Here is a 24,574-nt window from a genome sequence, read left to right as displayed (position 1 = left end):
TTCCCTCTTCAACTTCAGACCATTGCTCCTTGTTCTGCCATCTGACACCACTGAGAACAGTTTCTCTCCACCCTCTTTAGAGCTTCCCTTCAAGACGTTGAAGGCTGCTATTAAATCACCCCTAAGTCTTCTCTTCTGTAAACTAAACAAGCTCAATTCCAAATCCTCATAGGTCTTGTGCTCCAGCTCAATGATTTACCTTCTAAAATAAATCTGGCAGGTCTCACACCGCCAGAAAGGGCAACTCACACCCCCGCGGGGTGCGTGCACCCCAGGTGAAGAACCGCTGGCCTCGTGACACATTTATAAGTGCTGTTGAATTTCAGTGCTGGGCATTCAATGAGGAAACTGACCCAACAGACATCCCAGGAGCCGGGGTGGGAGCAGTGCAGTATGATTTCTTAGCTCTGATTGGTTGGTTTCTGGCCAATAGGAGCTGAGAGGTTTTGCTGGGGGCGGGGCAGGGCAGCATTTGAAGCTCTGCCCCCTCTGCAGCAGATTAAGAGGCTTGGGGGGCTGAATCTGGCTTCTGCTTAACCAGTGTGGTGCCAGTTCTTCTGTCACTGGCCTGGTGGCTCTAGGGAGAGATGACACGTTCAGGGAGGCACGCGCCCCGTTTCATGCAGTCTGTCCTGAGTGTGAGTTTTTCAGTGTGGTGCAAGTGACCAGGGCCGTGTTCTTTAACCCGTCGTACGACACAGGAACCAGGACTCACCCAAGGACATAATAAGTAGCAGGTTTACAGCAGACCCAAGGACGTGGAGGTCACGACCCAACTCACAGCCGTCCTGTGGAGGGTGTCGTGATGGGTCCATGCAGGGCTGTTAGCCAGGCTGGGTGGGGGGTGTCCCTGGCTTCTGTGCGTGAGGGCTGGGAATGGCTATCAGAGGACGATTAGGGGACTGTTCTGCTCTCGCCCTCTGGGGCTCCTGGCATCGGCTGCTGTCACAGACAGGATTGGGCCAGATGGATCATTTGTCCCCCCAGCCGGGCTGTTCATACGTTCCTATCTAAATGCACGACAACGCAAACCAAGGCCCTGACTGCTGGCGTCATTAAAGCTCTTCCGGCGTGACCACCACCTGCCACCACGCCAGGCCTGTGGCGTGGGCTAAGCTGTGCAGAGCTGCACTGGCTGAATCCCCTCCCAAGCCCCCAGGCAGTGGGGCTGGCCGAGGACGCACTCACTTGGTTCCCACACAGGCCGATGTTGAAGTGATGGAAGTATTTCAGGCCCTTGGAGGTGAAGCTGGGCCCGATGGTGAAGGACGTGCTGTTGGCCAGCGCTGAGAAGTCGTACTGCAGGGTCCTGCCGGCTTTGTCCAGCGAGAAGTGGCAGTCGCTGTAGCACAGCGACTGGATCTGGGGAGGAACATGCCGAGCAGCCGGCGTGAGCCCCTCCAGCTGCTGCCGGCTCCGGGCGCACTGGCCAACCCCAGGGCCGATGTCACAGGCGACGGGGACCCTGACGTGGAGGAACGTGGCATTTCGACAGGGACCTCTCGGGTAACCTGTCCATCCAGCTCAGGCCCTTACGTGGCTCCCTCCACTCTGGTGTGTGGGTGGCTCAGACTCTTGCTGCATTCACAGGTGGGCAGGGCCCTAATCCTGTGTCACAGACCAGGGGACAGAGGCCATGGCCATGGGAGCCTGTGCCAACCAGGGGACTCGCCCCAGGCGTCCCCCGCCCAGACCCCTTGTGCTGTGCATTCTGCCCAGGTGCCCCGACGGCCGGGGGACAATGAACCAGGCCTATTTATGGTTGCGCATACACCCCCTAACCTGGGCGCAGTTCTGAGCCTGTCCTGCCCCACTCCAACGTTACCAGAGCTAAGTTCAAGGCAGCAAAATCTGAGGGGAGGAGGGGGAGGAAAGAATTCGGAGGTGATAACTGCAGCGAGGCCCAGGCTGCTGGGATGTCGTCCATTCCGCACCGGGGGGGAGCTGCCGGCCTGCTCAGTGGAACTGTGGCAGAACTGGCCCAGCCGACGCACGGCCAGCAGGAAGGTACAGGCAGGGCAGGCCTTGACGACCGGATCTTAGCAGCCCGGTACCACACGCAGCCAGCAGCCTCCCTGGTGCATCCACTACTAGCTGCTCCTGCTGGGGGCGCCACAGGCTCCCTTGCCAGGGACCAGACCGGGACCCTGCAGCCTCCCGCCCGCCCGGGGCATCCCTGGACCTCCGAGGCTGCAGCACTGGCCTGTGCAGAGCGGCGCTAAGTCGGTGCGTTTGCGCAGCACCTGGCGCGCGAGCCCAGGTCGCGTGGGGGGGGGGGAGGGGCGTGCAGGGGAAGACACCTCGTTGCTCTTGGCGCCGGGGCCGCAGGGGATGCAGGCCTGACTGCCGTAGGGCTGATGGGCCCTCAGGTACGTGCTGGGCGGGCAGGGGCGGCAGGGGCCGGAGGTGCGCTCGATGTAGTGCCCGGGTGGGCAGGCAGTGCAGGAACCCGAGGACTCGAGGGCGCAGAGCTGGCAGTAAGAGGCCACCCCGCCCAGGACGTTGGTCACGTTGATGGAGTAGATTTTGGCGACGTCCTTCGTGTACTTCCTTCCCTGGAACAGAGGGGCCCCGTGAACCTGCGGTGCCCGAGCTCGGCCTGTGCTGGGGCCACACGGCAGGAAGACGAGGGGACGGTCCCAGCGTGGGGCCTGGCCGGGGCTGCCGCGGTGACGCCGGGGCGCTGCTCCTGCTGCCCCCGTGAGGGTGGGAGTGTGGGAAGAGATGCCCCAGGGCTCACGGGACTGGGCGGGAAGGGAGGCCGTGTCTGGAACCAGGGCAGCCGCGTGGGAGGGACCCCACTCAGCGGACCTGCCGGACAGCCCAGGGGCAGGCAGGCACCGAGGATCTCCAGGCCCGGGGGAGCCAGGAGCTCTGGGACCAGCCCCGCTGCCCTCTCACCTCCTGGTGAGACGCGGTGCGCTGGAAGGCCCAGGTGAAGCTCACGGAGGCGTTCTTCTCGACCACGTAGCTGTAGGACTGCTTGTCTTTGGAACCCCTCCAGGTCTCCACGGGCGTGTTGCTCCGGGAGTTGACACCCTTCCGCGGGGCGGGAAAGCGGGAGGGCTGCTCAGCGGGCACTGGTCGCTCCTACCCAGCCCCACGGCCCTGCCGCGGCCGGGTCTCCCAGCTCCCAGCCCAGCCGGGCGCGGCCGCGCACCTTTCCGAGAGCCGCCTGGGCGCAGGGGACCATCTGGGCGGTGAACTCGGACGCCCGCCTGCCTCAGCTTCCCCAGCCGATGCTCTCAGCCGGCCAATGAGAGGGCGGAAGTGAGGCCCGCGCCCCTCAGCAGACCAATCGGAGGCCGGGGCAGGGACACTCCCATGCCCACTCAGCGTTAACCCTTTGTGGAGCAGTTCAGCCACGGCTCACGCCCACCCGGCAGCGCTCCCGGCCCATGGTGCGGGGGTGGGAGTGCACAGCAGGGGAGGGCGGGGGTAATAGCTGGGTGGGGTGAGCCGCAGGCTCTTCCCCCTCTCCTGGGGTCACTCTCCCAGCCTTGGGGGCAGGGACAGCCACGGAGACAGCCAGCCCCTAGCCCAGGCTTCGGCCCCAGCCCCTCAGCCACGGGCCGAACTGGGCCCTGGCCCCACTGCTGAGGCTGCCATTGTGGGAGCCAGGTGCCTGGATCCGTGCCCCCCAGAGGCTCAGCCGAGACCCACCCATGTGTCGCTGAGGAGCCGCTCGGCAGCCGGAGCCGGAGCTGGCCTGGGGCCTGGATGCCGCTCGGAGGCAGAGCGCGGGGCGTAGGCCCCTTGTGGGAGGGGAGCCCCACAGGAGGCAGCAGCGCTGACCTACCACCATGAAGTACAGCTCGCAGTTCAGGCTGCAGACGGTCTCAAAGACAAAGGTGATCCGCGCCACCTCTTTGCTCTCGCCGTCCTGCGCCACGGCCTGCGGGGGCCTGCCAAGGCAGCGGGTCAGGCGCTGGCGAGGGCGGCACACCCATGGGGCGGGGGGTGTAAAACGGGCTCCCCCACGCCCAGCACCTCCCAGCTCCGACACTGCAGAGGAGACCCCCACCGCTGGGGCTCCAGCCCTCTCCCCGACCACGGCACAGGGGACCCGCCCTGGCCCATGGAGCTCCACGAGCTGCCCAGCGCTCCCCACACACACATGGGCTGGGGACACACCGTGGAGAGCAGCCAGAGGCCAAGGCAGGACCAGGGCTGTCCCTAACTAAACCGCCTGGTCGGGCCAGGCTGTCAGCTTGGAGCTTGTCTGCACAGCATTTGGCCCAACGAGGCCCCGTCGGGCCGGAATGGCCCTGCGCTGGGGCAAGGGCAGCCTTTCCCACCGGCTTGCCTGTGCCAGGCTGTGCCCTGAGGCGTGCTGGCCCCAGGCTGTGCCCTGCGCCGTCCCGGCTCTCACCTGAACCCGGGCACCACCATCGTCAGGATCATGAAGTCGTTGTCGGAGGCACCCGCGGCCGTGTATACGTAGTCGCCAGCCACCTCCCAGCCTGGCACAGCAGATGCCAAGTGTCAGAGCCGGTCACGCCCCGGGGGCTCCCAGGCAGTGCCACCGGGACGCTTCTGGGCAGACCCAGGCGAGGGCATCGCGCCCCACCAGGGCCTTGTGCGGTGCCTTGCCCAGGGGGAGAGGTGCAGAGGGCAAGCTGAGAATTCTCACCTGCCCCTGGACACCCCACGCTCCCGCCGCGGGCTGTGGTGGGAGTCCCGCTGGGTACTGGCAGAGCACGGGCAGGGCGCCAGCCACAGGCCGGCTGCTGCTGTGGTGAGCGGCACAAAGCAGGGCCACCGGGAGGGGACGGGGGGGACCCCAAGGAGCCTGACCTGTGTCCGGCTACACAAGGCACGGTACCAGGATGACAACTGCAGGGACTTGCCCCCCGCATGCCACCTGCAAGCGCGAGCGACCCGAGGCCCCGCGGCTGCCATCGCCTGGGCCGGGGCTGCGTGGACGGATGGCGCCAGGCGCAGGGCGCGCCGGGAACGCACCGCGCGGTACCTGCCAGCCCCTTGTACTCGAAGTTGACTCCGCTGAGGACAGTGGTCTCCATGTTGGCCGGCAGCGTGTTCCACCACTTGTACTCGAAGCCCAGTGCCGGCTCGGTCCCCGCAGGGCAGCTGATGCAGCCTGGGGGAAAGGGGGCCCTGTTACTCTGGGTGGTGCAGGCTGTGCCCAATGCAGCAGGAGTGGGCACTGGCTGTCTCCAGCTGGCTGACCCCCCCCAGGCACCTTTCTCCCCAGCTGGGTGCACACCCCAGGGTCAGAGGGTGAGGGCAGGGGGTCCACGAACAGGCTGGCAGGGCCAGCAGCTGGAGCAGGTTGGGCTTGAGCCCAGGGGCACTGCCCCACGGAGGGGAAGTGTGGGGCACACAGGCTAGGAGCCACCCTGGTTCTCTGCCCTGCACGAGGCAGGAGAGCTGAATGCTCCTTCCGGTGGCAAGCCAGCGGCTCTTCTCCACGCGAGACACCCAGTCCTAGGCCCTGGAAGCTATTCAGAGCCACCTTCCCGTTTAGCAGCATGGGAGAGGCTATGCCAGCAACTCGCCCTGGACTGAGGAGCCCAACCTCCCTGGCCCACGGAGCACGGCTGGCGCTCTGCCCCACCGGGGCCAGGCCGGCGTTACCGGAGCCATTGGAGTAGGAGCCGGCCGGGCAGGGCTCACAGGCGCTGGAGTTGGCTTTGAAGAACCCGGGGTTGCACGGCGGACACTTGGTTTTCATGCCGGAGGCGGGCAGGAACACAGCGGTGGGCACGGTCTCGCTGCAGATTTTCGGTTCGGCCCACTTAAACATGAGCTGGGTCTGGAGGAGCGCAGAGAGCCGGTGAGGGGCACTGCGCCAGCTTCGAAGGGAGACAAATGCTAATCACCCCCAGGAGGCGCGCGGGACCCAGCCAGGCAGCAAGCGGTGAGCAATCCCAGCGGGGCGGAGGAAGGACCTTGGGGGCTCCCTGCATGTGGGGGCCCTGGCCGGGGGAGCAGCAGTCACTGGGAGTCGGAGTATACATGCTGCTATCCGCTGCTCGGCGCCCAGCCCAGCCCCACTCCTGGACAAACAAAACGGGGGAGTGTGGGGATGTCTTCCTAGTCGGAAAGCACCCTGGATCTGCCCGGCCCCCCCGGAGCCAGCCTGCCGACAGGGTGCAGGAGCAGGGTGCAGGTCTATGCCCCTTTCACTGGAGGGTCCCCAAGCTTCACGCGGAGTTGTCAGCCGACCCTCCCCACGCGCCTGGGAAGAACGCTTCCCCCAGGCGGCATGGCAAGGCAGAGGCAGAGCTGGGCTTGGAAACCAGCAGCATGGACTCCCCGAGCCCAGCTCCCACCCCTAGGATGGGGCATCAGACCATAACCCTGCACAGAGGTGAAGGGAGGGGCTTTAACAGAGCCTGGGAGCTCAATGCCAGGATGGCCAGGAGCTGCGTGGGGCAATGAAGGCAGAGCAGCCTTGTGGCTGCTCTCGATGACGCTGGTATGCTCTTGGCTGGTTCACGCCGCTCTGCCAGCCCAGGACCACCACATGCAGCGCTCTGGTCCTGCGCTGGGCAGCCTGCGGCCAGCAGACGTTTTGTCTACTGGTGCCCACTCGCAGGGCTGCAGGATCCCACTGGTTTCCACCCGCGTTGTGCTTTTCCCAGCAGCGTTAGTGACACCCACGTACAGCTGCAGCCCACTCGCCAGCCCAGCCTCCAGCCAACCTCCTCCAGAGCCAGCACATGGCTGGGAGCACCAAACCCCAATGCGGCTGAGGCTCTTGTGCAGAGGGGGATGAGAGGTGAGGGAGACATCCTGAGCTGGACCGGTCCCTAACCTCGGGGAATGGCCCAGTGCTCAGAGCATCAGCCAAGCACCCAGAGACCAGGGTTCATCTCCCAGCTCCGCCAGAGCCGGCCCGAGAGACAGGGCAAGTCACACGGCCCCGCCAGGCCCAGCCGCCGTGTCCTGACTCCCACGAGGTGCAGCGAGAGCCCTGGTGTGACTGGGCAGCTGGGGAACAGGGCAGGACGAGCGGAGGCCGAAGAACTGGCTGGAGCAGAGCACGTGGGGGAAGGCGGGGTGCCACCCATCACTGGGGTCCATCCCACACCAGCCCCCAGTGGCAACAGGGCGTTTCCAGGGCCTGCCCTGTTCCCGAGAGGGGCTTAGCAGGAGTCAGGGCAGGGACCTGTCTTGTGTCTCGCTCTTGCCAGGAGGGGCCGTCTCCCTCCAGCTCTGCCTGCGGATGGAGAGCGGGAGACCCCGGCTGTAGGGCAGAGCAATGGGGCAGTTCTGAGCCTGCCAGAGGTCCTGGCTATGTTCCGCATAGCACCCAGGCTGGGCGGCGTGAGGCCCTGACGGCTGCCAGCCCTTATTCCCACAGCCAGTCGCCAGGCCACGGCAGGGTCCGGGTGCCCAGGGAGGCAGCCTGCCTGCCTGAGGTGGGGTGGGAAGGGCGCCCCCAGCCAGGGAGCTGCCTCGCTCTTGGCCAGGGGAGGGAGCAGCCAGACGGACCCAGGGCAGAGGTTGCCAGAGGTGCCTGGCAAACACCCGGCGCGCTCTGCAGCCGTTGGGCATAACAGAGGCCAGGAAAGCTCTGCAGGCAGGAGCGCGACTTAAGTCCGTGGCGCCCTTTCAGTAGCAACCACCGGCCGCGCTCTGAGCATCACAGGTGACTCCCGGGACAGTGAGACAGGCTGGCACATACCTCTCCCCAGGCGTCGCAGGCTGTGTGCGTGTAGAAATAGTCCTCGTCGGTGCAGGGCGGGCGTGGCTTGCAGGAGCTGGAGCTGGGGTCTTGGCACAAAGGGAAAGCGTGCGGTTAGAGCGCGGCAGCCCAAAGTCCCAGGGGCAGGCGGGGCCGGCTCTGCGCAGCGTTCGGGGGCCCCATTTGCGAGTGCGGGGTCCAGGAGCCTCAGAGCAGTTGCTGCTCGCTGACTGACCCCCACTGGGATGCGCGAGGGGCTGGGGGTTTGGCTACCCCAGGGCTCTGCCGGCACAGAGGGCGGGGGGAGAGCCCCTGGAGGGAACCGAGCCCAGCTCTGCCCCGGCCTGCGCTCCCCCCAGCGCCTCACCCTGCGATCTGGCCCACAGACCCTCTGCTCGGAAGGTGCTGGGGTGACTCAGCTGCTGCTACAGCCAGTCAGGTCAGACCCTGGCCCATGAGAGGCTGCCCCACTGCAGGGGGAAGTAACTTCCACTTCTTCCTGCACTGCTGTACTGCAGTCCCACGGGGGGCACAGGGCAGGCGGCTGGGACGGGCGTGGTGGGGTGTGGGCAGGGGGCCGGGGGTGTAGAGGCACATGGGGGTTGCTGAAGTACCCCAGGCTCATGGCCTTGTGCCAACCTCCAGCCACTCATGGCCCAGCTGCCACCCTGGAGCTCTGCCTTTGCCCCACACCGGGGGGCTTTGCTCCCAGCCTCTGCCCGGGGAGGGAGCGGCCAGGCGTTAGGTGCTGGATTTCAGCACCCCCCACTCCTCAGAATGCTCCAGCCCCACTGAGCAGGAACCGGGCAGGCAGCGGGCACCCCCGAGCCTCCCCTTTAACCTGCCGGGCCGCCTGGGGCCTGGGCCAGCCTGCAGGAATCCAGCTGCGCCTCCCTCTGCAGGGGGGGCACCCCATGCTGGGCGGCTCCTTCTTGGCGCAGTGGGGCACACAGCACCCCACTTTCGCCCCTGCCGCCTCCCGACAGGGCAGCCAGCCAGCCCAGCACAGCGCTGCAGCCCACAGACCTGCCGTGCTGCTCTGGCCAGGGCCGGGGCCGTCCGCCAGCACACACACAACGGTGGCTGCCTCAGGCACCCCTTTGCCCCACGGGAAGTATTGCCTTGTGCTGGGTGTGCCTGGCACCGGCTAAGGACACTGCCAGCTCAAGCAGCCCCAGTGCTCTGGCTCTGCTCTGCTTCCCCAGCCCTCTCCCAGCCCCCGGCCCCATGGCCTCAGTCCCCTGGCCTGCTCCCCCCCACAGCTGCCCTGCCCTGTTTCTGCCCTCCCCTCCCCAGGGCAATGCTCAGGCTGTACGAGCCTCAGAACCCCTCAGGCCGGCTGCGGCCGGCGCCCTCCCGGGAGGCAGGTGGCTGGAACTGTCAGAGCTGCTCCTGGCTGTGCTCTGGTCCGCTCCAGCTGTGCGTCCGGCAGCCCGGCTGCTCCTCCAGGGGCTGTTTCTCAAGCCAGCTGCCAGGGGCTCTTGGAGCTCCACAGCCCAACCTGCTGCTGCCCCGCTACGCCCCGAGCGCCAGGGGGAGATTTGCCAGAGAAGGGGCTGCAGGGCTTGGCCCTGGCCATTGTCAGCCAACTGGGAGAGCAGGGGCCCTGCCCAGACGTCTGCGGCCGCAATTGCTGGAAGGCAGCTAGGGCGGAAACTAGCATGTGCTTCTCTCGGCAAATATTTGTGCAGTCTGAGGCCCCGGCTTCCCGGCGGAGCTTTGCTCACCCAGTGCTTTGCAGCCCCTGGGAGCTGCTGGTACCGCAAACTGACACGGCTGAAGCCAAGCCAGCCACGTGTCCCCCAGTGGAGGGAGCACTGAGCGGGACGCCCAGGTTCTAGTCCTGGAGGTGCTGTAGGACATCGGGCAGGTGGTGGTTAAGGGCCGGGCAGGGAGGTGGCCTGCTTTTGGGCTACCTGCCGTGCCACGTTCCCGAGTCGGGCTCCCCTGGCAAATGCACCATCCCACCGCAGGAATGCTGCGACGAAACCGCCCCCTCTATCAGGCCTGACCAACGGGAGGGTTTGGGGCTCCCCGGCTGGCTCGGGGCCAGGAGGGACAGGCTGTTTCCAAGCAGAGAAGAGAGCCGGGGGGTATTCGAAACACCTGATTGGTTTTCTGCTGTAACACCAGACCTGCCTCTGCCCCCAGCGCTTTTGACCTGGGCCCTTTTGCCCCACGGGGTGGGAGAAGGATCCCAGAGGTTCGGGCCCCCCTCTCATGACGCCAACCTCCCATGAGCAAGCAGCCACCTCCACCGTCGCTCAGCGAGCACTGAGGGGACAGCAGTGCCCGAGGCAGAGCCCAGGTGCACGCCAGGCTCCGTGGGCACTGCTGGGAGCGAGGCAGGCACAGCCAGGTGCCCCCACGGGTGGGCAGAGAACAGGAAGTGCCATGGGCAGATGGAGTACATCAAAGGCTGTGCCTGGCCCTCTGAGCTGCGCGGGGGGGAGTTTGGCACGGCACGAGCCCAGCAGGGCTCCTTGGTCTGGGCCATGGTGTCGCAGGGCGGGCGTGGGAACACACAGCCCCTTACCTGAGTAGGTGTCTGACTCACACGGCTGGCAGGAGGTGGCACCCTTGCCGGAGTAGGAGTTGGCTGGGCACAGCTGGCAGAAGGAGGCTCCTGAGCTGGCGGCGTAAGTGCCCACTTTGCAGGGGAAGCACTCTGACGTGTAGGCCACCCCTGGGGCAGAGGGGAAGGACACATGCTCGGCTCAGACCGGGCGTGACTGGGGCGAGGGTGCGGCGGGGGAGCCTGGCCTCTCCGTACCTGTGATGCCGATGTTGCGCACCAGCACAGGCTTGGGGGTCTTGGACCAGATGGAGAAGGCCGTGGTTCTCCAGTACAGCACGTTGTTGCCGCGATTCAGTTCCACCTAGGAGATTAATTGGGACCCCCGGGGCAGGTCAGGGCCCGGCACAAAACGGGACCTCGCCGGAGCCGAAGGGCCGGGCAGAGCTCACCGTGCGGGGTCCGCCAAGGAGCTGGCTGACACGGGGCGGGGCGATGCCCAGTGGTTAGAGCTGGGACTCTGCGGGGTGAGTGTCACTCCAGCAGCCACTGGGGGGATTTTCACCGCCCGGCCCCAGGGAGCTTGGCTGGCTGGGAGCGCAGACACCGGCCAGGTCTCTGCAGCCAGCCGTGCCCCCAGGGAGCTGCGCCGGGCTGGGCAGAGAAAGACCCTGTCGCTGGCTCCCACTTACGCTGTGGAACTCCCAGCCCTTCTCCGTGGTTCGCATCCACCGCGACTCCTCCACCGCCGGCTGGCACTGGTCGTTCTGCACCTAAGCCGCAGGAACCGGGCTGAGGAAGCACGCCGGGCACCTTGGCCAGCTCTCGAGGGACGCTGGCACTCCCTCACAAAGGGCCCTGCCCCTGGGCTCTCTGACATGGTGGGTATCTACTGCAGGCACCTCCCAGAGACTACACGTCCCAGCACACAATGCTCCACCCCAGCCTTGAGATGACTCAGGCATCTGACGAAGCAGGTCTTTGCCCACGAAAGATCATGCTCCAAAATATCTGTTAGTCGATAAGGTGCCACAGGGCTTCTTGTTGCCCTTGAGATGTGGCACTGATGCACCGGCCAGCCCAGGCCCTGAGCTGCCCTGCCCTCTGGGGCCCTGCCCACCCACACCCCACCCCACAGCACCGGAGCAGCTTCTGCCGCAGCCCCATGGAGCTGGTGACTAAGAGAGGCCTAAGGGCACCCACAGACGTCCTGCTGAGCCAGAGGGTGGGCAGGGACCCCCCCCCCCGTGCATGTTTCCTCCTGGGGCTCAGAGAGCCCCTGGATGGCCCCTCTAGCAGTGCCTGAGCCACTTCAGAGGCCAGGAACCCGCCTCCACCATGGTTGTCCCCGCTGGGCCCTTCCGTTCAGGCTGCAACAGCCCCCGGTTCAATCCCCACTGAGCCGGCCAGGGCCAGCGCCAGCCCCAGGGACGTACGAAGAACTCAAAGACGATGCTGCTGTCGGGGTAGAGGTACTCGAAGGAGACAGTGCCGGACTGCTTCAGGGTGACGGCGTACATCAGGGTGGCGGTGCACTCATCCGTGTTAGAGGCCACATAGTCCCCCCGGGGCACCCAGGTCGACCTGGCGCAGCGGGAAGAGCCAGTCAGGGAGCGCAGCGCTGGGGAGGGAGAGATACAGGGGCAAACCAGCACAGATCCAGCCGGCAGCCTTCAGGGCTGGGGTGGCAGGTGGCTGCCCTGGGAAGGGCCAGTAGGCCTGAGGCCGGCCAGCCATGCCAAAGCTGTAGACACATCTCTGTATTAATCGTTTTCCTGAATGTGAATCATCTCCTACTAATCTCCGTATTAAGTCTTTCCACGTAGAACCTTCACGGCCATTTAGCTTTGTGCATAGGTACGTGTGTGTGTAAGTATAACTTTGTATTAAGCCTCCTTATAGAAACACACGCCCTGCCCCGTGCCCCCAGTCGGCCAAACCCTGCAGCCCCTTCTTCAGCAAATCTCCCGCCGGCTCCTGGGGGCGTAGCAAGCTCAGCAGTGGGCTGGGCCATGGAGCTCTGATAGTCCCAGCCAGCCCTGTGGTGCCAGCTGGTGGTAGCTCTCCCCGGCTCGGCACTGACGGCCCTGGAGAGTGACTGATGCATGCCCGGAGAAGGCAGGAATGACCAGCACCTCCGGCCAGCTGCAAGGGTTGGGGCCGGGACGGACGCCAGGTCCAGGACAATGAGGCCTGTGAAGCGGCTCAGTGACTGAAGAGGGGACAGACGGATGGCAGCGGCAGTGAGCGCCGGCCTTGGGAAGCCCCTCTTTGAAGAGGGATGTGGCAGCAGTACGACAGCCCCCTCCCCACCAAAGAAGGTGCCACAGGCGGCTCATGAATATGCATGTGATGACTCACACCGATTTTGCGTATGCATGTGATGGCTCTCGCTCATTTTGCATATGCATGTGATGACTTTGCAAGACAGGGGAGCTACTATAAATCTGGGCTTCTTGCCAGGGGACTCCGGGTCTCGTCACCATCGGAGCACCAGCTCGGCGGTGCCTGGCTCTACTCGTAACTTGCCTGGCCAGTGACGTTACGGGGGAGCGACTGTTGGTAACGGCTACAAGAGTGTGTGTGTGTGTGTGTGTGTGTGTATCTGTCTCACCTGCACACGTAAGTGTTGCCATTGTACCTCCAACAAACGCGGGCGTTGCCTTTCCCCTGAGACCCATCCCGCCTGCTTCTCACAAGCGTAACAAGGAGCCTGCAAGGGCAGGGCTCAGCCTGAACCAGCTCGCCTGGAAGGCTGAAGACCCCAGCTGGGGAGGAGCCGGGCTCCTGGACTCAGGGCTGCAGGGGACACCGGTGGGCAGGCGACGAGGGGCCCAAGCGGGGGATGGAGTTTGGGGTTTGTTTGCTATGAGGGTCTGAGCTTAGCCAGTGGCGCAGGCAAGGGAGACTGAGGCAGGGCTGTCTGCTCCACAGAACCTCACAGGCCTGAGCTGGGGGCCTGACAGGGCAAAGCTCCAGAGCCCCGCAACCGCAGGGCTTGGGCCAGAGCAGACTCCCGAGAGCGGGGTTCACACTCCTGCCCTGCTGGCTACCCACAGCCCCTGCAGGGAAGGGCCCGAACAAGGCAGGGGACTGAGGGGAAGGAAGAAATCAGAGACGCTTTTTTAGCCCAAATGGCCCCGGAGGGAGCTGGGCAGCACATTCCCTCTGGTCCTCTCCCAAGCAGGGCCTGCCCCTCTCACGCTGTCGGCTGCAGTGCACCAGACCTACCAGCCAGGGCTCAGTCAGGGGCAGCGGGAGGGTCGCATCCAGCCCTGCCACGTCCCAGCGGCCTCTGGCATCTCCAAGCATGGCTGCGGAGAACATTTCCAGCTCCCGTCGGTCTCCGGGTCACTCCCTGGGGGCTACTGCGCAGCTTCTCCCGGCTGTTCAGTAACAACAGGGCTGCCCAGAATGTCTAACCCCTAACGAGCCGCTGAGCAGAAAACGCCCGGAGCCGCCGGCCCTGCTTGTAAGCGCTCACGGGCACTAGGATCACATCCCGCTTTCGGTGACGCAGTTACGAGAGCCACATTCCCTCCCCCAGCGGGCCTGAGAGGTACCCTCGCCGGGCCTGACTCCCTCCCTCCCTCCCCGGCGTAAATCAGGAGGAGCCTCACTGGCAGCATGAGGGGCAAGGAGGAGCTGACCCCGCTTTGGCCCGTTCCAGCCAAGCCTGGTTTTCCCGGGGGACTCACCCAGAGCAGTTCCCCGCCGACTCAGAGAAGCTGCCGTCGATGTCCAGGCTGGCGGTGACGGCGGCGAAGCCGTGGGGCAGCTCGTCCCACTCATCGAAGCGGATGCCGGTGCCGAGGGAGTACCGGCCCTCGGCGCAGGGCTTGCAGGCCTGCTCCTTCATGTCCAGGTACTGCCCTGCTTTGCAGGAGAAAGCTGCAACAGAGAAGCCCCGAGAGAGCTCAGAGGAAGGGGCCGGGAAGGAGGTTCAGCCAGGGACTCCCCAGCTCCTGCACTGCACTGGGAGGCCAGATGGGCAGACGCCCAGCATGGAGCTGCAGGGTGGGCTGTTACCCTGACTGACAGGCTGGGGAGCAGATGGTCACAGCCTGGCTCTCAGGTACTGCACTATTCCCAGCTCGCCAGTGGCTGGACTAGAACCCGGGCCAGGCAGCCGCAGCAGTCGCCGGTCGCAGAGAATACCAGCCACGCTGCATCCGCCCAGTCCCAGTGAGACCCGGGCTTGTGTCCAACATGACCATGACGGGGCATGTAGCACAACCCAGCGTCCAAGAGCAGCCGTTGCCAGGCCCACTGGCACAGCCTTGGGGGCGAGCCCCACGGAGCGGAGGGGGCACAGCCAGGGGCCAGCCTGAGTTCCCGTGTCACACGGGCTGGGAAACCTGCCCCGAGCAGAGGGCTGAGAGGCTGGGCCCTTGGACCAGTCTAGGCAGAGTCCTTTGGGCCAGGGTGTGTCTGAGCCATTCCACCTGCACGGCCGAAGACCCTCTCCCCTAACTAGATACCTGCGGCATGTACAACACTTCCACTTCTCCATGTGCCTCCAACGGGGACCTGCCCGCAGTCCTGGTGCATTTGCCTGTGGGTGGGTCTCAGTGTCCTTCCACCTGCCCAGATGGCAACTTCTCTTGGGCTCCTGAGGGATTTTCTCCCTTGGGGACCCTTTTGCCCAAACTGCTCACAAGTGCACAGCATTGTCCAGTCTACACCTGCGCTTTCCTCGTAACAGTACAACCAGTATGGTTTGTCTATGGCCATAAGAACGGCCATACCGGGTCAGACCAAAGGTCCAGCCAGCCCAGCAGCCCGTCTGCCGGCAGTGACCATTGCCAGGTGCCCCAGGGGGTGGGACTGAAGACAACGATCAAGCGATTTGCCAAGGGAGGTGGTGGAGTCTCCATCACTGGAGATATTTAAGAAGAGGTTAGCTAGATGGCTTTCAGGGCTGGTCTAGAAAGTGCTTGGCCCTGCCATGAGGGCAGGGGGCTGGACTTGATGGACTCTCGAGGTCCCTTCCAGTCCTACTCTTCTATGATTTGCCTCCTGCCATCCATCTCCAGCCCCTGACAATCACAGGCCAGGGACGCCATTCCTACCCCTGGCCAATAGACTTTTATAGACCTAACTTCCATGAATTTATCTACCTCTTTCTTAAACTCTGTTAGGCTACGTCTACACGTGAAGCCTACATCGAAGTAGGCTATTTCGATGTCGCCACATCGAAATAGGCTATTTCGATGAATAACGTCTACACGTCCTCCAGGGCTGGCAGCGTCGATGTTCAACATCGACGTTGCGCAGCACCACATCGAAATAGGCGCAGCGAGGGAACGTCTACACGCCAAAGTAGCACACATCAAAATAAGGGTGCCAGGCACAGCTGCAGACAGGGTCACAGGGCAGACTCAACAGCCAGCGGCTCCCTTAAAGGGCCCCTCCCAGACACAGTTGCACTAAACAGCACAAGATCCACAGAGCCGACAATGAGTTGCAGACCCTGTGCATGCAGCATGAATCCCCCGCTGCAGCAGCAGCAGCCAGAAGCCCTGGGCTAAGGGCTGCTGCACACGGTGACCATAGAGCCCCGCACGGGCTGGAGAGACAGCGTCTCTCAACCCCCCAGCTGATGGCTGCCATGGAGGACTCCACAATTTCGATGTTGCGGGACGCGGATCGTCTACACGGTCCCTACTTCGACGTTGAACGTCGAAGTAGGGCGCTATTCCGATCCCCTCATGAGGTTAGCGACTTCGACGTCTCGCCGCCTAACGTCGAAGTTAACTTCGAAATAGCGCCCGACGCGTGTAGCCGCGACGGGCGCTATTTCGAAGTTAGTGCCGCTACTTCGAAGTAGCGTGCACGTGTAGACACAGCTTTAGAGTCCTGGCCTTCACAGTCTCCTCTGGCAAGGAGTTCCACAGGTTAACTATGCGCTGAGTGAAGAAGAATTTTCTATTAGTTTTAAACCTGTTACCCGTTAATTTCATTTGGCGTCCTCTAGTTCTTGTATTATGGGCACAAGTAAATAACGTCTCCTTATTCACCCTCTCCACACCTGTCATAATTTTATATACCTCTATCATGTCCCCCCTCAGTCTCCTCTTTTCTAAACTGCAAAGTCCTAATCTTTTTAGCCTCTCCTCATACGGGATCAGTTCCAAGCCCCTAATCATTTTAGTTGCCCTTTTCTGAACCTTTTCCAGTGCTGGAGATCCTTTTCTAGGTGAGGAGATGACATCTGTACACAGTATTCCCTACTCAAAGGCTTCCTCGACAGCCAAAATGAGATGCAGCAGCCATCACCTGTAGAGCTACAAGTCGCGTATTCATATTCCATCTAAAATCTCCTGACAATAGCTGCACACCAGGCTGTTCAGAGGGACACCCCATCCTAGTGCTATGCCCTGTCACCAGCTAAAGAAAGCGGATCTCAAGATGGGTAAAGAAAACTTAGTTACCAGCATTTTGGCGAGCAATGCCTTATCAGTAGGCACCATCTTTCTATAGTGATTGTCTTCACTTTTCTACTGTTTTCTCTGTCTGGTTTGTAACTGTTCCCGTGGGCTGTAGAATTGATTTTCCTAGGTGTAAATCAGTTGAGGTGGTGGGTTGTGATTGGTTAGGTAATTCTGTTACAGGAGGTTATGATTGGTTAGTAAAATGATACTAAAATAATCGGTCAAGGTGTAGCTAAGCAGGACTCCAGTTTCACTGCTTAAACTGGGGCCCAAGAAGGAAGACAGCAGGAAGAAGGAAGGATGGAAGAAGGATGGAAGAAGAAAGACCTTAAGGGAAGAACCTGGGAGGACTTGTCCCCAAGACTGGCACTGCCAGCCCCTGAGGAGCAGCAACCAGCATCTGGAAAGTGACTTTGTCTGTCCCAGCAGGAGAAGGCTGCTGCCTTAGCAGGACTCGTGAGCATGATACTGACTGCTTAGCATGTATTCTTCTTGCTGGTAATTGTCAATAGACAGACAGCAAGAATAGCATTGTGTAAGGCTTTGTCAGTTGCACAGACCCGCAGGGAACTGTGCCCTGAGCCCTAGGAATTGGGTAAAGGTGGGAGTTTAAATTAACAGGGGCACGCCTTGAGCCCTTGGGTTTGGGTAAAGGTGCGTGTGTCCCTGAGTGTGAAAGGGGGAAATAAATTTGTGCAGGTAACACTGTCCTCAGCTCACTGCAACCCAGGTGGGACCCAGATTGTGCTGTTCCCAGCCCGCCCACCCCCCTCCCCAGAGCACCTGGCACCTTTCTCATCACACTCCGAGCCTTTGTCAGCTGGCGCTGAGCCCAGGGTGGATCTGAAGTCATTCCACCACAAACCAGCGGCACTCGTGGCTGAGTCAGACCTGGTCCTGCTGGTCTCTGTTAGTCATGAACCTCATTGAAAACGGCTGACGTTTTATTGAGTTAAAAAAGCTTAACTGGTCACTGTGACAGTGCTGGATTTTACGTGAAGTATGAAAGCCATTTCTGTGACCACTGGATTGCACCAAATCTCATGCCAGGTGGGCCAAGTGGGGTGTCGAGTCGTTAACAATCTGTTTCTGCCATGTGTGTATGTGACATTCTCGATCTGGGCTCTGTAGCTGTATAAGAAATGTTTTAGAATGCAGGATTCACAATGGAAGGTGAGTCACCTCTCCAGGCAGCTGACATGGACTGAACAAAGGAACAGAGACTCAGACGGGGATTCCTCATCTTATGGAAATGACTGAGGCTGGTCCTCCGGGAGGTGGCCAATGGCAGAATGCCACAACAGGGAACAGCTTGTACCAGTGGCTGTGGCCTGCATCAGAGAATCATAGAACATTAGGACTGGAAGGGAACTTGAGAGGCCATCGAGTGCAGCCCCCTGCCCTCATGGCTGGACCAAGCACTGTCTAGACCATCCCTGACAGACACTTATCTAACCTGTTCTTAAATATCTCCAGCGATGGAGATTCCACACCCTCCCTTGGCAATTTATTCCACTGTTTGACCACCCTGACAGTTAGGAACTTCTTCCTAATGTCCAACCTAAACCTCCCTTACTGCAGTTTAAGCCCATTGCTCCTTGTCCTGTCCTCAGAGGCCAAGAACAAGTTTCCTCCCTCCTCCTTATGACACCCTTTTAGATACCCGAAAACTGCTATCATGTCCCCCCTCGATCCTCTTTTTTTCAAACTAAACAAGCCCAATTCTTTCAGCCTGTCTTCGTAGGTCACATTCTCTAGACCTTTGATCATTCTTGTTGCTCTTTTCCAGACCCTTTCCAATTTCTCCATATCTTTCTTGAAATGCAGTGCCCAGAACTGGACACAATACTCCAGCTGAGGCCTAACCAGCGCAGAGTAGAGCGGAAGAATGACTTCTCGTGTCTTGTTCACAACACACCTGTTAATGCAGCCCAGAATCCGGTTTGCTTTTTTTGCAACAGCATCACATTGTTGACTCATATTTAGCTTGTGGTCCACTATAACCTCTAGATCCCTTTCTGCCGTACTCCTTCCTAGACAGTCGCTTCCCATTCTGTATGTGTGAAACTGATTGTTCCTTCCCAAGTGGAGCACTTTGCATTTGTCCTTATTAAACTTCATCCTGTTTACCTCAGACCATTTCTCCAACTTGTCCAGATCATTTTGAAACAGCTGTAACTGATGTACATAACAATTTAACAATTTTGCTCTCTCACCCTGGCTCTTTCTTTGTATTAATAAACCTTTAGATTTTAGACTCTAGAAGGTCAGCCCAGCGCGCTGTTTTGGGTAAGATCCGAGTTGATATTGACCTGGGGATGTGGCTGGTCCTGTTGGGAGCTGGAAGGATCTGCATGGAGTTGGTGAAATAGGTTTAATAACCTCTCACCTGAGTAGGGGGTGGTTGGTCTGGGCATTTTGAAGCCCCTGGAGAATCTGTGGGCTTGTGCGTGGAGCTTCTGGCTGGCTGGAGAGGCTGGCAGAGGGACTTTTGTAGCTGACATGGTTCGCCTTACTAGAAGGAGACCCCAGTCTGGGCTGTCAGTGGCCCGGTTTAAAGCAATGCGCCAGGGTTGGTTCTCTCAGCTGTGCCCAGAACACCACTAAATATTACAGCGCCACTGTACACAAGAGCGGTTCACAGAACGTGAGTGGAACTGGGCATTGGGGGCTTGAGGAAGGGACAAAACCGCCCCCTTTGTAGGTGTAACCGTGCAGCTGAACCCTTGCATTTCCTTTGCCCAGTCACCGCCTCTCAGTAAAGGGCAGATCTGGCGGGGGGGGGACTCGGCCTTTTTCACCTCCAGGCCTTTTGTTTTGGCGCTGAGCTCCCCAGAGCAAGGGGCAGCTTCTGACTGTCCCAAGCACGCGCCGGCACAAGGGGCAGCCGGATGGGGCCAAGAGGAGATGGAAAGTGGTCAGCCGAACATACCCTATGAACCTGCCCCCAGGTGAGCCACAGCATTTCTGCCGGCAGCGTCCGGCCCGGCATTGAAGGACCCCCCCGCTGCAGGCCGAGAACGGAAAGGCAGCGGAGGCCTGGTGAAGGAGTGACCATTGCCGATCCCCTTCTGTAGCATGTGAAAAGTCTCTCTCCCAGCATGGGAGAATACTTCAGCCCCAGCCCGAGATCAGGGCCGAGTCTGCCCTCGCTACGCTGACCTGGATGAAATTCCTCCTGCTCCACCCTCAGTGAGCCCAGCTGCGCGGTGGCCAAGCTCCCCCTCGGCAATGGGGAGCAACGGCAGGCCCGGCCCCTGGCGAGGACTTTTCAGCAGACGGCTGCACAGCTGAGCAGCGAAAGGCGCAGTCACCGCCTGCGCAGGGAGCCCACGTCAGCTGGGGCCGGCCCAGGAAAGCAGCCGCGAGCGTAACTTACAGCATTCGGTGCCCTTGATGGGGTCAGGCAGGCCGGTGCAGAGTCCCGGGGTGTGCGGCACAGCTACCCTCCACCGCGAGCCAAGGCTGTCACAGGCCGTGTATTCATAGTGGTACTCGGACTGGAAGACAAAGCGCAGAGGGGAGCGGCGGTGAGACCCATGCAGCACAGGCTGTGTGTTCTGGGAGGCCTCTGGCCTGATTCCTCCTGCTGACGCCCTGCTGGAGCCCTGGCCCTGCAGAACACAGGCGCTGCCTGGACGTTAGCAGAGGTACACCGCTTTGGGCCAACGGGTCTCACCGTCGTGGGATGGGAACCTGGTGCGATGCACGAGGACGCAGTCCCCACCTGTGCTCCCCATGGCTGCAGCTGGGGTCGCATGACAAGAGGAGTTTTCATCAACCCCCACTCCCCCATGTGCTGCCCCCACCCAGCAGGACCCCAAAAAGTGCAGGGCCTGGGGCGGCCGCCCCCCTCATCCCATGGACGGGACAGATCTGCCTATTGGCCAGCAGGATTCTGTGTGAATCACCTCTGGGTCCAACGCTGGCGGCTCTGTAACATGGCCAGGGAACAGGCTGCCCCTCGCCCAGGTGAGGACGCCAGGGTGGCCGTCCGGTGGAGAGAGAATGCTGTGTCATCACCAGCCTCTGCAGGAGCTGGGGATTTGGTGCCGGCTGCAGGGCCACCTGGCTGGCAGCACTGGGTCAGTGCTGGTGCCACCGGCCCCAGGCTGGCCCTGGAGGGTGCTGGCTTGGCCCAGGGCGTTCGGGGTTGGATGCACTTCCCTGGCACTGCTGCTGCTTTTCTTCCACTGGGGCTCTACTGAGCTCACTGGGGTCTGCCCATTGCTGCTGGGCACTAGAGGACGCATGGACGGCCACACGCACAACAGGGACAACCTGGCTCTTGCAGCGTTTCCCACCAGTCGAGCAGAGCCCACTGCTGGCAGGGAGCAAGCCCAGGGGTGACGCGCAGGCCACCGAGGAGGCCAGCGGCAGTGCCAGGAATAGACCCGAGGGCCCTGGTCCCACCCCTTAGCCCTGCCCCATGTCCCGCCCCACCCACACTCTCGGCCCTTCTGCACCGCCGTTAGCAGCCAGCCTCTGTGCCGGGGCAGCACTGGGCTCTTATCTTGGGCTGGTTTGTTTGCCTGGGACTCTGTTTCCTGCACCAGCCTTCCAGGGGCAGCTCGTGACCTAGTGCTGGTGCCATGTGCTGCTCAAGGAGGGTCACCGGAGCAGGGCAGGGCCAAGGCACCGGTGGGGGGGGCGAGAGAAGTGAGGAGGGGGGCAGCGGAATGAGGCTTGCTCTGGGCCCCCCATTGCTCTTGGTCTTCTACTGTGCTCAGCACTGCAGCGCGTGGGTCACCCCACAAGTGTTCATTTGCCCTCACCACCCCGGGAGGGGATGTCAATATCCCCCGGTTTCAGGTGGGGAAACTGAGGCACAAGGACATGACTGGCCCAAGGTCTCCAAGCAGGCTGGTGGCAGAGCTGGGAATCGCCCCGGTTGGGTGTCCTCACCCCTGGCTGCTCCCATCACCCTGCCCTTCCTCCGGGGCAGGCAGGCGCTCGTTGCAGGTAGCCTGACTGCAGCCAGCAGCTGGGCTTAACCCTGTGGAGCTGGAACTGCAGGGGGTAAAGTCACACAGCAGGCGTCAGCCCGAGCTGCCTCCGTGCTCTCCCTCCCCTCTGATTTCTCCTTCTGCTGCCCTTGGCGCAGGGATGCGACGCTCCCGGCGTGCGCACGAGGTGCCAGATTGCTCTTTAGCACTTCACCTCCAGGCAGGTCTCCCCCTGGCCCTCCTGGGCACCCCGGGGCTGGGGAGGACCTGCCCCTCTCCCCCACGCCGGAGCCGAGGATGCTGGAGATGGCCTTTGTGGCTGGCCCTGCACCCGCTGGCAAAAGTGGGGTGAGGTTGGCCCCCGTCGCTTTGTTTTGAAAGCCGTTGCAAATGCTCCAAGCTGCGGGGAAAGAGCTGGGGTCATGCTGCAGCAAGGGAAACCGAGTCACACGTGGGGAAGCAAGTTGTAGCCCAACTCTTTAAAAGGGGGGTTATTTTCAAAGCCCATCGCACCCTCCCTGGCCTGACAGGCCCTTGGGAACGACTGCAAACTCAGAGGCTGACAGAGTTCCTGTCTGGAGACGCCAGGCAGGGAAAGCAGAACGGAGCTGCCTGCCATCTGCAGCCAGAGCTGGGTGTGACTCCCCTGTGAGCCAGCGTGTGGCTGGAACAGGAGGGACCATCTCTGCTGCAGCGTGGAGGCAGCCTAGCTGCTCAGGGCGGCTCGCAGGAGCCAGGCTGCTGGGACAGATGGAGGTGCAGGCTGGGCCCCAAGCTCAGCTCCCGGCTGTGTCAGTGGTGGGCCCAAAGCAACACATAACTGCTCACAGATGGGCTCAAACCTAGGACCTCTGGAGCCCAGAGCAGGTGCTGCCAGCTTGAGCTACAAGCCAGCTGGCTCTGAGCTCAGGCTGGAGCCGAGACTCTGTTCTCTCGGTAAGTGGTCTAGGTGCCACCACATGGGACAATGAATCCCACCAGGTGTGTGGGTTACATATGCATGAAGCCAGATCTCCAGAGGGCCGGGTCACGCCACCCTAACCCACCCATCCCCTCCGTGCAAGCTGGGCCCCGACCCAGGCCATGCATACACTCCACCCCTCCACTCTGTGGGGGGCCACCAGCAGGATCACACACGGCCAGCCCCACGTCTTACAGCTCCTGCCAACTTGCCTCCAGCCCCACTCCATAGACAGCCAGTCCCCACTGCCGTGCTAGCAGAGCTGTCCGCATCCCAGCAGGGCACCCGGCACACATTGGGGGCTGATAATGCGCAGAGTGGCTGGCCCCATGGGAAGGCAGCACTGGGCAATCCAGTGGAGGAAGGGCCCTGACCTGCACCTGCCTCGCCGTGGGCCTGTTCTCTGCCATTGCCAGGGGCTGGCAGGAACAGAGCCCCAGCTGTTCATTTCCACATACGGCAACGTGCTCTCAGCCAAGCGCCCTGGCGGAGCGCGCCCGGGCCGGCAGTGCTCGTGTGAAACGAGACAATGCCTTCGAAAGCACCACCGCCCCATCGAAGTGGGCCGGGGCTGCACGGAGAGGGTCCGATCCTGATCCCCCTCGCCCCCGTGGCAATCCCGAGTAAGCCCACTGCAGTCTGCCGAGGTACAGCTCTTAAAACGCAAACCACGGTGGAGAGAACGGGCCGGAGCCATTCATTTGAGCAGTGAGTCTGGCTGCTTGCACGCACTGGCTGGCTCGGTACCCGGCTGCCGAACCTCCCCTGGCCAGAGCTCGGAGAGAAGGGGGTGGGTCCCTTCACAGCCCCAACCTTCCGCCCTAGGGGCCGAAGGCCAGAATTCAAAGGGAACAGCACCCCAAGGTGGGCCGGTCTGCAGTGCCCAGCCAGCCTGGCACCGACTGACCCCTTGGGCAAATGAGCCCTGCTTTGGGTGCTGGCTGGGAGCGGAGCTGAACATGCATCTCCCACCATTGGGATTCTGGCCCCAGGCCTCACCCCGTAGCGCTGTGGCCCAGGAGTGGTCCAGGGGACAGCTGTGGAGAGGCTGCGCCCAGGACCTGCAATTCCCACCTGTGCTCGTTTCATCAACGTCCCCCATGGGGGCTCTGCCCCAGAGTGCTCCACGTGCCACCTGGCTGCCCGGACGCCTCCACCGCCACTGGCAGGTGCTGTCACGCTGCGGAGAGACAATGCTGCAGGGCTACGCTGCCGTGAGGGGCCAGCCCTGGCTGGTCTTAGCCGACCGAGCCAGGCTGAGCAGGAGCCAGGGAGTGGGCCCCAGGGGCCCGGGCTTCTTCTCAGACCCCTCCAGTGCAGCAGGCGGGGGCTGGACAGTGAGCTGCGTCACTGGCGGTGCCTCCCATGCACCGTGAGCCCATATGCCGGCAGCAGCAGGGAGTCCCGCTCGGGAACCAGGAGCCCAGGGCCAGAACAGACCATCGTGCTCACAGCCTGACCTCCTGCCCAGCCCAGGGGGCTGCCCCCACCCATTCTTAGAGCAGAGCTCCGAGAAAACCAGCCCAGCCTGTCAGCTGATCACACCCCCCCGGTAATCTGCTCCCACACTCGGACTCCATTGCTGGTCTCCAGCTTCACCTTCCAGCCAGAGGGTGTTCCCTCCCCTGCCCATTGCTTAATGCGCTTAAGTCCCCAGCCCCCCAACCCTTCTCTTCATTGAGCTAATCAGCCTGACTCCTCCAGTCTGTCTTGAGGAGGCAGAATTGCCTAGGCCAGGGGTCTGCAACCTGCGGCTCTTTAAGGACTCGAACTCTGGATAACTCCCCTTTTAATATGCGCAGTGCGTTGTGGGATACGTGACCGTTTCTGTGTTTCGATCGAGGTGCTAATAAAGTCTGGATTTTGAATAGGAAAAGGGAGCTGGCGGCATTCCTGGTGCGACGGGCGAGACGCAGTTTAAGACAGAAAATGGAAATTAACCATGAAGTAAAATCACCACAACTAAAGTGGGCTTGGAATGGCTTCAAAAAAGAGGAAAATCAAAGCTGAAAACAGAATTTTAGGCTGACTGGACCTGATCTTTCCCCTTTATCCTGAGCTCGG

At 62.0% G+C, this 24,574-nt stretch overlaps 1 protein-coding gene across 2 annotated transcripts in view; it reads right to left on the bottom strand.

The window, feature by feature from the left end:
• The window catches only part of ELAPOR1 (endosome-lysosome associated apoptosis and autophagy regulator 1), a 55,448-nt gene that overhangs the window by 14,729 nt on the left and 16,145 nt on the right, over positions 1 to 24,574 (bottom strand). For both annotated transcript variants that reach the window (XM_074977359.1, XM_074977357.1), the window contains exons 2-15: positions 19,983 to 20,103; positions 13,868 to 14,060; positions 11,606 to 11,753; positions 10,862 to 10,942; positions 10,428 to 10,533; positions 10,191 to 10,340; positions 7,655 to 7,743; positions 5,599 to 5,776; positions 4,973 to 5,101; positions 4,373 to 4,463; positions 3,800 to 3,905; positions 2,902 to 3,039; positions 2,301 to 2,555; positions 1,189 to 1,362 (exon numbers count right to left, since the gene is read on the bottom strand). In XM_074977359.1, the coding sequence (XP_074833460.1) occupies positions 1,189 to 1,362; positions 2,301 to 2,555; positions 2,902 to 3,039; positions 3,800 to 3,905; positions 4,373 to 4,463; positions 4,973 to 5,101; positions 5,599 to 5,776; positions 7,655 to 7,743; positions 10,191 to 10,340; positions 10,428 to 10,533; positions 10,862 to 10,942; positions 11,606 to 11,753; positions 13,868 to 14,028 (1,806 nt within the window). In that variant the 5' untranslated portion in view covers positions 14,029 to 14,060; positions 19,983 to 20,103. The remainder of the gene's footprint in view (positions 1 to 1,188; positions 1,363 to 2,300; positions 2,556 to 2,901; positions 3,040 to 3,799; positions 3,906 to 4,372; positions 4,464 to 4,972; positions 5,102 to 5,598; positions 5,777 to 7,654; positions 7,744 to 10,190; positions 10,341 to 10,427; positions 10,534 to 10,861; positions 10,943 to 11,605; positions 11,754 to 13,867; positions 14,061 to 19,982; positions 20,104 to 24,574) is intronic.

This window comes from Carettochelys insculpta, chromosome 26, assembly GCF_033958435.1.
Source record: "Carettochelys insculpta isolate YL-2023 chromosome 26, ASM3395843v1, whole genome shotgun sequence".
Classification (NCBI taxonomy): domain Eukaryota; kingdom Metazoa; phylum Chordata; order Testudines; family Carettochelyidae; genus Carettochelys; species Carettochelys insculpta.
The sequence above is the reverse complement of the archived record's forward strand: the minus strand, read 5'-3'. Positions and strand labels throughout refer to the sequence as shown.